The 13,476-nt window shown below is 45.3% G+C and overlaps 1 protein-coding gene across 2 annotated transcripts; it reads right to left on the bottom strand.

The window, feature by feature from the left end:
* Positions 1 to 390: 390 nt before the first annotated feature.
* On the bottom strand, positions 391 to 8,869 carry LOC139279016 (UDP-glucuronosyltransferase 2C1-like). Of its 2 annotated transcripts, XM_070898337.1 has the most exons (3): positions 8,702 to 8,869; positions 8,537 to 8,582; positions 391 to 5,143 (listed from the first exon to the last, which is right to left on the bottom strand). In XM_070898337.1, exon 3 carries the CDS (start codon positions 5,116 to 5,118, stop codon positions 3,505 to 3,507), a length of 1,614 nt encoding a protein of 537 aa, XP_070754438.1. In that variant the 5' UTR covers positions 5,119 to 5,143; positions 8,537 to 8,582; positions 8,702 to 8,869; the 3' UTR covers positions 391 to 3,504. The 2 variants fall into 2 exon arrangements, with proteins under 2 accessions (XP_070754438.1, XP_070754437.1); XM_070898336.1 differs by lacking the exon at positions 8,537 to 8,582.
* Between the last annotated feature and the right edge of the window lie 4,607 nt (positions 8,870 to 13,476).

The following is a 13,476-nucleotide window of genomic DNA, read 5'->3' as shown; positions in this document are numbered from 1 at the left end:
AGTGTAGAGGGAGCTTTACTCTGTATCTAACCCGTGCTGTACCTGCCCTGGGAGTGTTTGATGGGACAGTGTAGAGGGAGCTTTACTCTGTATCTAACCCCGTGCTGTACCCGCCCTGGGAGTGTTTGATGGGACATTAACATTCCTCTCCTCGATGAGCACAAAAATTGAAAGATGACAAAAAATGCCAAACAGAAAGTTGTTTGTTTGAGTCTGTCACTGAGGCTGCAGATTCCTTGCTCATCCTTCGTGAAATGTTTCCAAATTTTATTTGTGGGGGTGTGGGTGCCATTTGTGGAGACTAATTGTACTGTTACATTAAAGGTGATGAATTGTTGAATGATTTGAAGATTATTGTGGCTGTTGATGTGTATAGTAGGAGGCTGGCCCTTTTATATCTCGTCAGATGTGAATATTTATTTAAAACATCCTGTGCATTAAATCGAATTAAAACATTTTTCAAAAACTCCACAAAGTTTGATTATTATCTTCTAAACATTCTATCCACAGAGCAATGGAATGAGGATAAAGAACTTGCATTTCTATAGCACCTTTCACATCCTCAGGACATTCCAAAGCACTTTATAGACAATGAAGCACATTTGGAGTGTAGTCAGTGACATACTTGCTTTGGAGGCAGTTCAGAGAAGGTTCACTCGGTTGATTCCGGGGATGAGGGGGTTGACTTATGACGAAAGGTTGAGTAGGTTGTGCCTCTACTCATTGGAATTCAGAAGAATGAGAGGTGATCTTATCGAAACGTATAAGATTATGAGGGGGCTTGAGAAGGTGGATGCAGAGAGGATGTTTCCACTGATGGGGGAGACTAGAACTAAAGGGCATGGTCTTAGAATAAGGGGCCGCCCATTTAAAACAGAGATGAGGAGAAATTTCTTCTCTGAGGGTTGAAAATCTGTGGAATTCGCTGCCTCAGAGAGCTGTGGAAGCTGGGACATTGAATAAATTTAAGACAGAAATAGACAATTTCTTAACCGATAAGGGGATAAGGGGTTATGGGGAGCAGGCTAGGAAGTGGAGCTGAGTCCATGATCAGATCAGCTATGATCGTATTAAATGGTGGAGCAGGCTCGAGGGGCCATACTCCTGCTCCTATTTCTTATGTTCTTATAATGAAGGAAACGGGGCAGCTAATTTGCACAGAGCAAGCTCCCACAAACAGCAATGTGATAATGAGCAGATTATCTGTATTTGTGATGTTGGTTGAGGGTTAAATATGAGCCGGGACACCGGGTTTAACTCCCCTGCTCTTCGAACTAGTGCTGTGGGATCCTTTACGTCTAATATTCCGACGTCAATTTCATTCTGGCGCCATCTATAGGGGATCCCGGGCGTCCAGAAACAGTGACATCATCAAGCAGGCTGAGCAACCAATCAGATGGAGGAATTCTCACGGACAGCGAAAAGCACAATTATCATTCAGTTTTTAATAATGATACCGGGAATGAAATAACGATTGGGGCTTCACATGGGATTAAGGAAATATCAAACAAATTAAAAAAGAAATTTTGATTATTTTAAAAATCTGTGGAAATTTTATCATTGTAAGGAGGGAATGACACTTCATGCTCCTAAAATTAGTTTTACAGGGCCAGAGAGGTTGTTCAGCAATAATTATGACTGATTATGCCGATTTGACTCAGTTACAGCTCATTCAGCAAGGATTAACTTTTTACAAGGTTTTTACAGTGAGAACAGCGTGTGAAAAGGTGAAGTTCATGTCAAGTCACGGATCGTATGTTGATTGTATCTGCGAAGACTGCAACAGCACATCGTGTAGAGGAGCAGAGCATCACTGACAGCAATTGCCGCATTTCCACCTTTAAGTCTGCATGTGCGGATGGCAGAGGTTGCTGTCAGTTTTACACAGTAATGACGTCGAATGCTGACAGTTTCACTCTCATTACAACCAGGAATTCTGGGCCATTGCCCAACTGTAACAATCCCAGCTCCCGGTGTCACAATCCCAGCTCACGTCCCAGCCACAATGAACAAATGACCGATATATGTTCAAGTCGGGATGGTGTGTGACTGGGAGGGGAACGTGGAGGTGGTGGTGTTCCCATGCGCCTGCTGCCCTTGTCCTTCTAGGTGGTAGAGGTCGCGGGTTTGGGAGGTGCTGCCGAAGAAGCCTTGGAGAGTTGCTGCAGTGCATCTTGTAGATGGTGCACACTGCAGCCAGGGGGCGCCGGTGGTGGAGGGAGTGGGTGTTGAAGGTGGTGGATGGGGGGCCAATTAACCGGTTGCTTTGTCCTGGATGGTGTCGAGCTTCTTGAGTGTTGCGGGTGCTGCACTCATCCAGGCAAGTGGAGAGTATTCCATCACACTCCTGACTTGTGCCTTGTAGATGGTGAAAAACCTTAGGGAGTCAGGAGGTGAGACAATCATCACAGAATAGCCAGTCTCTGACCTGCTCTTGTAACCACATATTTGGCTGATCCAGTTACATTTCTGATCAATGGTGACCCCATTGATGTTGATGGTAGGGATTCCACGATGGTTAGGCCATTAAATGTCACTGGGAGGTGGTTAGACTCTGTCTTGTTGGAGATGGTCATAGCCTGGCAGTTGTGTGGTGCAAAGGTTACTTGCCACTTAATAAGCCCAAGCGTGGATGCTGTCCATATCTTGCCGCATGATGAGGAATTGTGTATGGAGCTGCACACAGTGCAATCATCAACAAACAGCCCCATTTCTAACTGTACAATGAAGCAAGGTCATTGATGAAGCAGCTGAAGGCTCTGACTCTCACTGGGGTACTGTTCCACAGCTTCTCCAATTTCTCATCCAAAGTGGCTATTCTGCATGCTTGGGTTCAGACAGCAAAAGCTATTCAACCATAGTGGGCACCCCAGCTGATCACCATTCCGTCCAAGTTGTGCTTCCCTTTAAATGTGTACCAGTAATATTTCATTTTGTTGTGTTGTCTTGTTTCTGTGTACCCAATGATGGGATTATAATTGTACTTGTCATTTTGAATTGTAACAGTTGGTTGATTCATTGAATAATGGAGTGGCTCAGTCCTTTCCCAAGTGTCCTGCAACTTTCTAAAGCAGATTTGTTCCGACATTACCCTTGACGTGAGGTTTGTGTCGTCTACAAATTTTAAGCGGTGAACGGTCTGACAAAAATATCAAGCGCTCCCCTGGTGACTGCATGGGGTAATGCAGGAATGGGACTGAGGCACGCAGGCATCACTGGAAACACATAGTGGGTCTGTCAGGGTATGAAAGAATCGGATGCATGTTTGAAAAGGATATAAAATGATCCAGGAAGGCAGAGTGTTGGGACTGGAGTAGAGAGGCTCCACACAGGGTTTCTTCTGTGCTGTAATGTCCTTGATTCCTAAACCCTGGCTAAACCCTGCTAAACTCAGCTCGAAACCAATAACATGAGGAACATGGCTCATCCTGTGAAGTATTCAAATCTTCTATTATTACATTTAAAGAACTCACTCGACGCCCCTCCCGCAAAAATAGACCAATCCTACAGAACTTTTTCTTTTCTCTTCAGTACGATGTTACAAAACTTCTTCAATATTAGAACTATCAGTATCGTAATCGTTAGTGACACGCACAGCAGGAAGATCATCACGTCTACAGAGTAATACACGTACCAGGGAAGTTTGTAATATTCGGAGCGTAAATGTCCAGCGCCTTTGTGCCGTACAGTGTACTCGATCCAGAACACGGCTCTGTCCATCGGAGACTCTGGCTGGTCCCTGTGGAGAGCAGAGAGTTTCTGCATCTTTTCCCGATATGTCGTCTTGTTTATGACCTCGTTGAGTGCCCGCAGTAGATCTGATGACTGTAGAGAGGCGACATCAACCACTTTTGCTGCGCCTCTGCTTTCGAGTCTAACTAGGTTGTCAAACTGGTCATAAAACAATGGTAGGCCAACTACTGGCACCCCGTGATAGATGGCTTCATACACTCCATTGGTGCCACCATGGGAAATGAAGGCTCGAGTCTTGGGGTGCCCGAGTAGGTCATTCTGAGGGATCCACTTTGCTAGTAGTGTGTTATTCCCTATATTGGGAGGGATGTCTCCAACGTGTCTCCAAATGACTTTCTGGGGTATCTGAGCCAAGGCTTCAGCAATTTTCATTGAAATATCCAGTGACAAAGAGTTGACAAAGGTCCCCAGTGACATCACAACAATCCCATGCTTCCCCGAGCTTTCGACAAAGTCTTGGAGCTGTGCAGTCAGCGGTTTGGGCGGTTGACACTGGAATCCTCCAATGTACACAAAATTCGGCATGATAGGTCTCGGGAATTCAAATGTAAAGTCTACTCTCATCAGCCACACGTCCGCCCTTAACAGAACGGTCCTGATATCTGTGTCTCTGCCCAGATATCGATGGCACAGTTCATTGTACACGGGGTAAACCAGAAATTCCGAAATACTTAACCCAAGAAGATTTTGCATAACGTTTTGAATTCTTTGGGGAAAACTCATTTTGTCTGTTAAGTGTGAATTGAAGACTGGGATATAGGAAAGTGGAGATGGGGCAGCGAAGAAATGAACTTCTCCAGTAATGATCCATCGCACATTGTACACCAATGGGACATTTAAATGGTAAGCAAGCATTGGACCTGCACATAAAGCTGGATCTGCGAGTATTAAGTCAAAGTTGGCATCTGCAAGTTGGTTTAACAAGTCTTTGTTTTCAAAAAGTATAGTGATGAATTGGTTGACCCAAAGATTGCCAGCTTTCCAAAGCAATAGTAGCTCAAACTCGAGCTGGATAAACGACCACAGTGTGCGGCCATTCTTGGAGATTGCCAGTGACCTTTGTATCAAACTCTGTATGGCAGTAGTATCTTCAATCACTCCTTTGTAGCCCTTTAGTTCAACCACAATGGATTGATATAGATCATGCTCCTCTTTAATATACCAAGATGTTGAGGAATGAAGCACAGTAATGTTGTGTGTGTGAAGTCTCAGTTCTTCTATTAGAACTCTCATGTTGATCCAGTGGCTTCCATCAATTGGAACAACCAGTATATTCGCCCCGTGGGTAACTGGACAAGGCAGGCTGATAATGATACTGAGAACACATGCAACCTGTAATCTGCTTTTCCATCCAGAACAATCCATACTGAGTGAGACCGATGCACAGATCCTGTGGGGAAACAATATAATTTGGCAAATAACAATTGTGACACATGTTGCCTGTTTACCAGCTACTCAGGGTTTCCTCAAATCAAATCAGCCCATGCCTACAATGGCTTGCCATCTGAAATCGCAATGCTAGTTGCTCAATATGCTGAAGATCAGAAGACCATTAGAAACATAGAAACATAGAAATATAGAAAATTGGTGCAGGAGTAGACCATTCGGTCCTTCGAGCCTGCACCACCATTCAATAAGATCATGGCTGATCATTCACCTCAGTTCCCCTTTCCTGCTTTCTCTCCATACCCCTTGATCCCTTTAGCCGTAAGGGCCATATCTAACTCCCTGTTGAATATATCCAACAAGCTGGCATCAACAACTCTCTGCGGTAGGGAATTCCATAGGTTAACCACTCTCTGAGTGAAGATGTTTCTCCTCATCTCAGTCCTAAATGGTTTATCCCTTATCCTTAGACTATGTACCCTGGTTCTGCACTTCCTCAACATCGGGAACATTCTTCCTGCATCTAACCTGTCAAGTCCCATCAAAATTTTATATGTTTCTATGAGATCCCCTCTCATCCTTCTAAACTCCAGTGAATAAAGGCCCAGTCGATCCAGTCTCTCCTCATATGTCAATCCTGCCATCCCGGGAATCAGTCTGGTGAACCTTCGCTGCACTCCCTCAATAGCAAAAACGTCCTTCCTCAGACTAGCAGACCAAAACTGAACACAATATTCCAGGTGAGGCCTCACCAAGGCCCTGTACAACTGCAGTAAGACCTCCCTGCTCCTATACTCAAATCCCCTCGCTATGAAGGCCTTCTTCACCGCCTGCTGTACCTGCATGCCAACTTTCAATGACTGATGAACCATGACACCCAGGTCTCGGTGCACCTCCCCTTTTCCTAATCTGCCGCCATTCAGATAATATTCTGTCTTCGTGTTTCTGCCCCCAAAGTGGATAACTTCACATTTATCCACGTTATACTGCATCTGCCATTTGCCCACTCACCTAACCTGTCCAAGTCACCCTGCAGCCTCTTAGCGTCCTCCTCACAGCTCACACCACCACCCAGTTTAGTGTCATCTGCAAACTTGGAGATATTACACTCAATTCCTTCATCCAAATCATTAATGTATATTGTAAAGAGCTGGGGTCCCAGCACTGAGCCCTGGGGCACTTCACTAGTCACTGCCTGCCATTCTGAAAAGGACCCGCTTATACCGACTCTCTGCTTCCTATCTGCCAACCAGTTCTCTATCCACATCAGTATATTACCCCCAATACCATGTGCTTTAATTTTGCATACCAATCTCTTGTGTGGGACCTTGTCAAAAGCCTTTTGAAAGTCCAAATACACCACATCCACTGGTTCTTCCTTGTCCACTCTACTAGTTACATCCTCAAAAAATTCCAGAAGATTTGTCAAGCATGATTTCCCTTTCATAAATCCATGCTGACTTGGACCGATCCTGTCACTGCTTTCCAAATGCGCTGCTATTTCATCTTTAATAATTGATTCCAACATTTTCCCCACTACTGATGTCAGGCTAACCGGTCTATAATTACCTGTTTTCTCTCTCCCTCCTTTTTTAAAAAGTGGTGTTACATTAGCTACCCTCCAGTCCATAGGAACTGATCCAGAGTCAATAGACTGTTGGAAAATGATCACCAATGCATCCACTATTTCTAGGGCCACTTCCTTAAGTACTCTGGGATGCAGACTATCAGGCCCCGGGGATTTATCGGCCTTCAATCCCATCAATTTCCCTAACACAATTTCCCGCCTAATAAGGATATCCTTCAGTTCCTCCTTCTCACTAGACCTACTGTCCCCTAGTACCTTCGGAAGGTTATTTGTGTCTTCCTTCGTGAAGACAGATCCGAAGTATTGGTTCAATTGGTCTGCCATTTCTTTGTTCCACATTATAAATTCACCTGACTCCAACTGTAAGGGACCTACATTTGTCTTCACTAATCTTTTTCTCTTCACATATCTATAGAAGCTTTTGCAGTCAGTTTTTATGTTCCCGGCAAGCTTACTCTCATACTCTATTTTCCCCCTCCTAATTAAACCCTTTGTCCTCCTCTGCTGAATTCTAAATTTCTCCCAGTCCTCAGTTTTGATGCTTTTTCTGGCCAATTTATATGCCTTTTCCTTGGATTTAAAACTGTCCTTAATTCCCCTTGTTAGCCACAGTTGAGCCACCTTCCCAGTATTATTTTTACCCCAGACAGGGATGTGTACAATTGTTGAAGTTCATCCATGTGATCTTTAAATCAGCAAACTTTAATCCTGGGCCCCACGAAGCTGCCGCCTTGTGTGGTGGACGCTGAATTCCTTCAAGCGAGAGCTAGCCGTATTTGTGGCTAGGGCTGAGATCACCTCTTACAGAAGGGAGGTACTGCAGGGAAGTCAGGGTCTGACTGATCCTCTCGACTACTTTTCTTCAGCTAGATGCGTCGGGGAGGAGTTTTCCAAGATTTTTTCCCCTAAACTGGCCTCAGTTTTTTTTAAACTTGTTTTTCGCTTCTCCCAGGAGATCCCAGGGCCATCCGTCATTGATTATATGTTCATAATCAGAAAACTTTAAACCAGTGACCCAGGGATCAGTAACATCCAGCTTACTCCCCGAGAATCAGTAACTCCCACAAATTCCACAGGGATCAGTAACTCCCAAACATTCCCCAGGGATCAGTAACTCCCAAACATTCCCCAGGGATCAGTAACTCCCACACATTCCCCAGGGATCAGTAACTCCCAAACATTCCCCAGGGATCAGTAACGCTCAAACATTCCCCAGGGATCAGTAACTCCCAAACATTCCCCAGGGATCAGTAACTCCCACTTATCACAGAATCACAGAATAGTACAGCACAGAAGGAGGCCATTCGGCCCATCGAGTCTGCACCAGCTCTTTCGAAGAGCGACCCAGTTAGTCCCGCTCCCCCCGCTCTCCCATATCCCTGCTAGTTGTTCTCCTTCAAGTATTTATCCAATTCCCTTTTGAAAGCTACTATTAAAACTGTATCCACTGTCCAGAAATGCTATTGTAGAAAGACTGCGAGACCGGGTCTCGGAAAGAATTTAGACCGCAATTAAATCATGTTGAGAAGAACAGAGATATGGTAACATTACTAACGATGAGTTTTTCCCAATACAGATGCAGCGTCGAGAATCCGGAACCCTCGGAACCGAGACCGGGCCCTGGATCAGTAATTCACACACATTATTCCCGGGATCAGTAATTCCCACACATTATTCCCGGGATCAGTAATTCCCACACATTATTCCTGGAATCAGTAATTCCCACATTATTCCCGGGATTAGTAATTCACAGACATTCCCCAGGGATCAGTAAAGTTATTACTTTAGAAGCAGTAAGTTTTTACTCACAGAGAGGACACAAATCCAACAGTCAGATGCCTGATGTTCAATGTAACTAAGATTTAAATTGGTAGAAAGGTTATTATGCAATCTGTCCAAATTTGGTCCAAAGTCTAAGTTAGTTTATCATTGTATAGATTTAAATTTTATGCGATGGTCTCTGCTGCTACTAACCTGCTGTTCAAATCTGATGGATGGGCACAATAACGCAGGATTTTCTGCATTTAAAACGGAAGTCCAGTTAAATCACTGCAAAAGCTCCAAAACTGAAAGGACCAAAGCACCGCTCAAACAATCCTTGGCTGCTGATTTTAAAAAATGTGGAAAGAAACAGGGCGTATCATTGTGAAAGAAAGCTTCCAGAGTGTTTGAGCACTGATAAGAAAATGCCAATGCATTCCGATCTGGAACAAGCAAGGTAAAAAGACCAGCTATTGGTGAAGGGTTGCCCTTGGTTGAACATAGAAACATAGAAAGAAACATAGAAATTTACAGGGCAGGAGGAGGCCATTCCGGCCCATCGTGTCCACGCCGGCCGACAAAGAGCCACACGGCCCTCGGTCAGCAGCCCTGAAGGTTACATATAAACCTATGAACAATGACGGAAAGGTAAAGAGCACCCGGCCCAACCAGTCCGCCTCACAGAACTGCGACACCCCTTATACTGAAACATTCTACACTCCACCCCAACCGGAGCCATGTGATCTCCTGAGAGAGGCAAAAACCAGATAAAAACCCAGGCCAAATTAGGGTGAAAAAATCTGGGAAAATTCCTCTCCGACCCATCCAAGCGATCGACACTAGTCCAGGAGATCACCCTGGCCGTATTCGATTCCCTGCAGTACTTACCATTATATCTGCTCCGTCCAACAAAAGGTCATCCAGTCTAATCCCAATTACCAGCTCTAGGTCTGTAACCCTGCAGGTTACTGCACTTTAAGTGCCCATCCAACCATCTCTTAAAAGTGGTGAGGGTTTCTGCATCCACCACTCTTCCAGGCAACGAGTTCCAGATCCCCACAACCCTCTGTGGAAAGAAGCAAGAGTGAGGATCACACCTGGTGACCTGCCTTTTATACTAGGCCAGGCACACCTGTACAGGTAACCTACAAGTCTCCCACTGAGGTGCCCCCTGGTGGCACACCTTGTAATAGTACAAGCACTGACCATGTCGAATACATGACAACTGCCACCAAGCTCATGGTCTACAGGGCTGTAGTAATACCCGCCCTCCTGTATGGCTCAGAGACATGGACCATGTACAGTAGACACCTCAAGTCGCTGGAAAAATATCACCAACGATGTCTCTGCAAGATCCTACAAATCTCCTGGGAGGACAGATGCACCAACATCAGCGTCCTCGTCCAGGCTAACATCCCCAGCATTGAAGCACTGACCACACTCGATCAACTCCGCTGGGCAGGCCACATAGTTCGTATGTCAGACACAAGACTCCCAAAGTAAACTTGGAGCTCCTTCACGGCAAACAAGCCAAAGGTGGGACAAGGATAGTCTCCCTGATAAAGTGCAACATCCCCACTGACACCTGGGAATCCCTGGCCAAAGACCGCCCTAAGTGGAGAAAGTGCATCCGGGAGGGCACTGAGCACCTCGAGTCTCAATGCCGAGAGCATGCAGAAACCAAGCGCAGGCAGCGGAAAGAATGTGCGGCAAACCAGTCCCACCCACCCCTTCCCTCAACGACTATCTGTCCCACCTCGTATTGGACTGTTCAGCCACCAAAGAACTCACTTCAGGAGTGGAAGCAAGTCTTCCTCGATTCCGAGGGTCTGCCTATGATGATGATGATGATCCCTCCTTAAATAAGGAGACCAAAACTGTACGCAGCACTCCAGGTGTGGTCTCACCTGGACAGTTTTAGCAGAACTTCTCTGCTTTTATACTCTATCCCCCTTGCAATAAAGACCAACATTACATTTGCCTTCCTGATCACTTGCTGTACCTGCATACTAACATTTTGTGCTTCATGTACAAGGACCCCCAGGTCCCTCTGTACTGCAGCACTTTGTAATCTACCATTAAAATAATAATTAGCTTTTTGATCTTTCCTACCAAAGTGGATAACCTCACATTTTCCCACATTATACTCCATCTGCCAAATTTTTGCCCACTCACTTAGCCTGTCTATATCCCTTTGCAGATTCTTTGTACCCTCCTCACAACTTGCTTTCCCACCCATCTTTGTATCATCAGCAAACTTGGCTACATTACACTCTTGGCTGCTGGCTTCAGGTGAGGAGTACGGACAGAATACAAGAAAAGGGAGTGGTGAGGCATAATAAAGAAAAATAAAACCAACTGATTTTCGTTGCCAGAGAACCTCTCCTGAGACTACGCTGTGATATTGTACTGTACTGATATTCTGGTCAATCCCTGCCTGCCGTATTCCCCCGATACCCCCACCACCCATTCCCCTTCCTGACCAAAGACAAGGGCCTGGCAATTCGGGCGCACCCACGTTTGGGGGTGTAGGCCCCCATTTGAATATACAAATTGCTAACCTGTTCCAGGTGTGGGCATGGAGCGATTTTTCATCCTTTCCCAATAAGGCGCATGTCCGACTCAAACTGCACACGTTTCCTGCCTCGCACGGCCAAATCTCTCGACCAGTTGCTTAATGTCCACTTGCGACCAGCTCTGGTAAACCAGCGTGACTACGAGGTGAGCGTGTGGCAGAGGGATGGTGGAAAGCCCAGCGATAACCCTTGGTCCTGCTCACTGCCATCCAACACTGACAACAGCCTCAACTGCCAGACCGAGCTCATGGGACAACAGTTAGTGATCATAGAATAGAATCATACCTCCATGGAGGGCCACTTGGCCCAAAGTATCTGTCCTTCTCTTTGAAACAGCTATCCATTTACTCCCACTCCCCTGCTCTTTCCCCATAGTCCTGTCAATGTTTCCCCTTCCAAGTATTTATCTAATTCCCTTTTGAAAGTTACTATTAAATCTGCTTCCAGCGCCCTTTCAGGCCGTGCATTTCAGATCATCATAACTCACGTAAAAAAATTACCCTCATCTCCCATCTGGCTTTTTGGCCAATTCTCTTAAATCTGTGTCGTCTGGTTACCGAGCCTCTTGCCAGAGGAGATTTTCTCCTTATCTATTCCTATCAAAACTGGTTATGACTTTGAACACCTCTATTAAATCTCTTCTTAACAGTCTCTGCTCGAAGTAGAAGAACCCCAGCTTGACAAATCTTCTGGAATTTTTTGAGGATGTAACTAATAGAGTGGACAAGGGAGAACCAGTGGATGTGGTGTATTTGGACTTTCAAACGGCTTTTGACAAGGTCCCACACAAGAGATTGGTGTGCAAAATGAAAGCACATGGTATTGGGGGGTAATGTACTGACGTGGATAGAGAACTGGTTGGCAGACAGGAAGCAGAGAGTCGGGATAAATGGGTCCTTTTCAGAATGGCAGGCAGTGACTAGTGGTGTGCCGCAGGGCTCAGTGCTGGGATCCCAGCTATTTACAATATACATTAATGATTTAGATGAAGGAATTGAATGTAATATCTCCAAGGTTGCAGATGACACTAAGCTGGGTGGCAGTGTGAGCTGTGAGGAGGATGCTAAGAGGCTACAGGGTGACTTGGACAGGTTAGGTGAGTGGGCAAATGCATGGCAGATGCAGTATAATGTAGATAAATGTGAGGTTATCCACTTTGGGGGCAAAAACAGGGAGGCAGAATATTATCTGAATGGTGATAGATTAGGAAAAGGGGAGGTGCAACGAGACTTGAGTTTCATGGTACATCAGTCATTGAAAGTTAACATGCAGGTACAGCAGGCGGTGAAGAAGGCAAATGGCATGTTAGCCTTCATAGCGAGAAGATTTGAGTATAAGAACAGGGAGGTCTTATTGCAGTTGTACAGGGCCTTGGTAAGGCCACACCTGGAATATTGTGTACAGTTTTGGTCTCCTAATCTGAGGTAGGACATTCTTGCTATTGTGGGAGTGCAGCGAAGGTTCACTAGACTGATTCCCGGGATAGCACGACTGACATATGAAGAAAGACTGGATCGACTAGGCTCATATTCACTGGAATTTAGAAGAATGAGAGGGGGTCTCATAGAAACATATAAAATTCTGATGGGATTGGACAGGTTAAATGAAGGAAGAATGTTCCCAATGTTGGGGAAGTCCAGAACCAGGGGTCAGAGTCTAAGGATAAGGGGTAAGCCATTTAGGACCGAGATGAGTAGAAACTTCTTCACTCAGAGAATTGTGACCTGTGGAATTCTCTACCACAGAGAGTTGTTGAGGCCAGTTCGTTAGATATATTCAAAAGGGAGTTAGATGTGCCCCTTACGGCTAAAGGGATCAAAGGGTATGGAGAGAAAGCAGGAATGAGGTACTGAAGTTGCATGATCAGCCATGATCATATTGAATGGTGGTGCAGGCTCGAAGGGCCGAATGGCCTACTCCTGCACTTATTATCTATGTTTCTATGTTTCTGCAGACGCTTCACATAACTGAAGTCCCTCATACCTGGTACCAAACTCGTAAAACTGTGCTGCACTGTCTTCAAGGCCTTGACATCCTTCCTACAAAGAATTGGACACAATACTCCAGTTCAGGTCTATCCAGAACTGTATAAAGCTTTAGCATAACTTGCTTGCTTTTGTACTCTTTGGCTTTATTTATAAAACCAAGGAGTCTTCTGAGCAAAATGTATCACTTCAACCTTCACTGCTAAATTCCATCAGCCATGTGCTGGCGCTGTGGAGAATGAAGTTCTCTTCTGCCTGAGCCCTGAAATGAGCTTGGGCTGGGTTTAAAGCAGGTAGTAGGAGCCCAGCAACAAACACACATGAGCAGCTGTCGATCCAACGTTGTTGACGGATATTCTGGAGTCAAAGCCCTGAACATCACACTATACTGTGGGGGCAGGCTAACAGCTGATGTTCAACACCCTCA

Source organism: Pristiophorus japonicus, chromosome 13 (assembly GCF_044704955.1).
Source record: "Pristiophorus japonicus isolate sPriJap1 chromosome 13, sPriJap1.hap1, whole genome shotgun sequence".
Classification (NCBI taxonomy): Eukaryota; Metazoa; Chordata; class Chondrichthyes; family Pristiophoridae; genus Pristiophorus; species Pristiophorus japonicus.
Note: the sequence above shows the minus strand (reverse complement) of the source record. Positions and strands in the feature narration are given on the sequence as shown.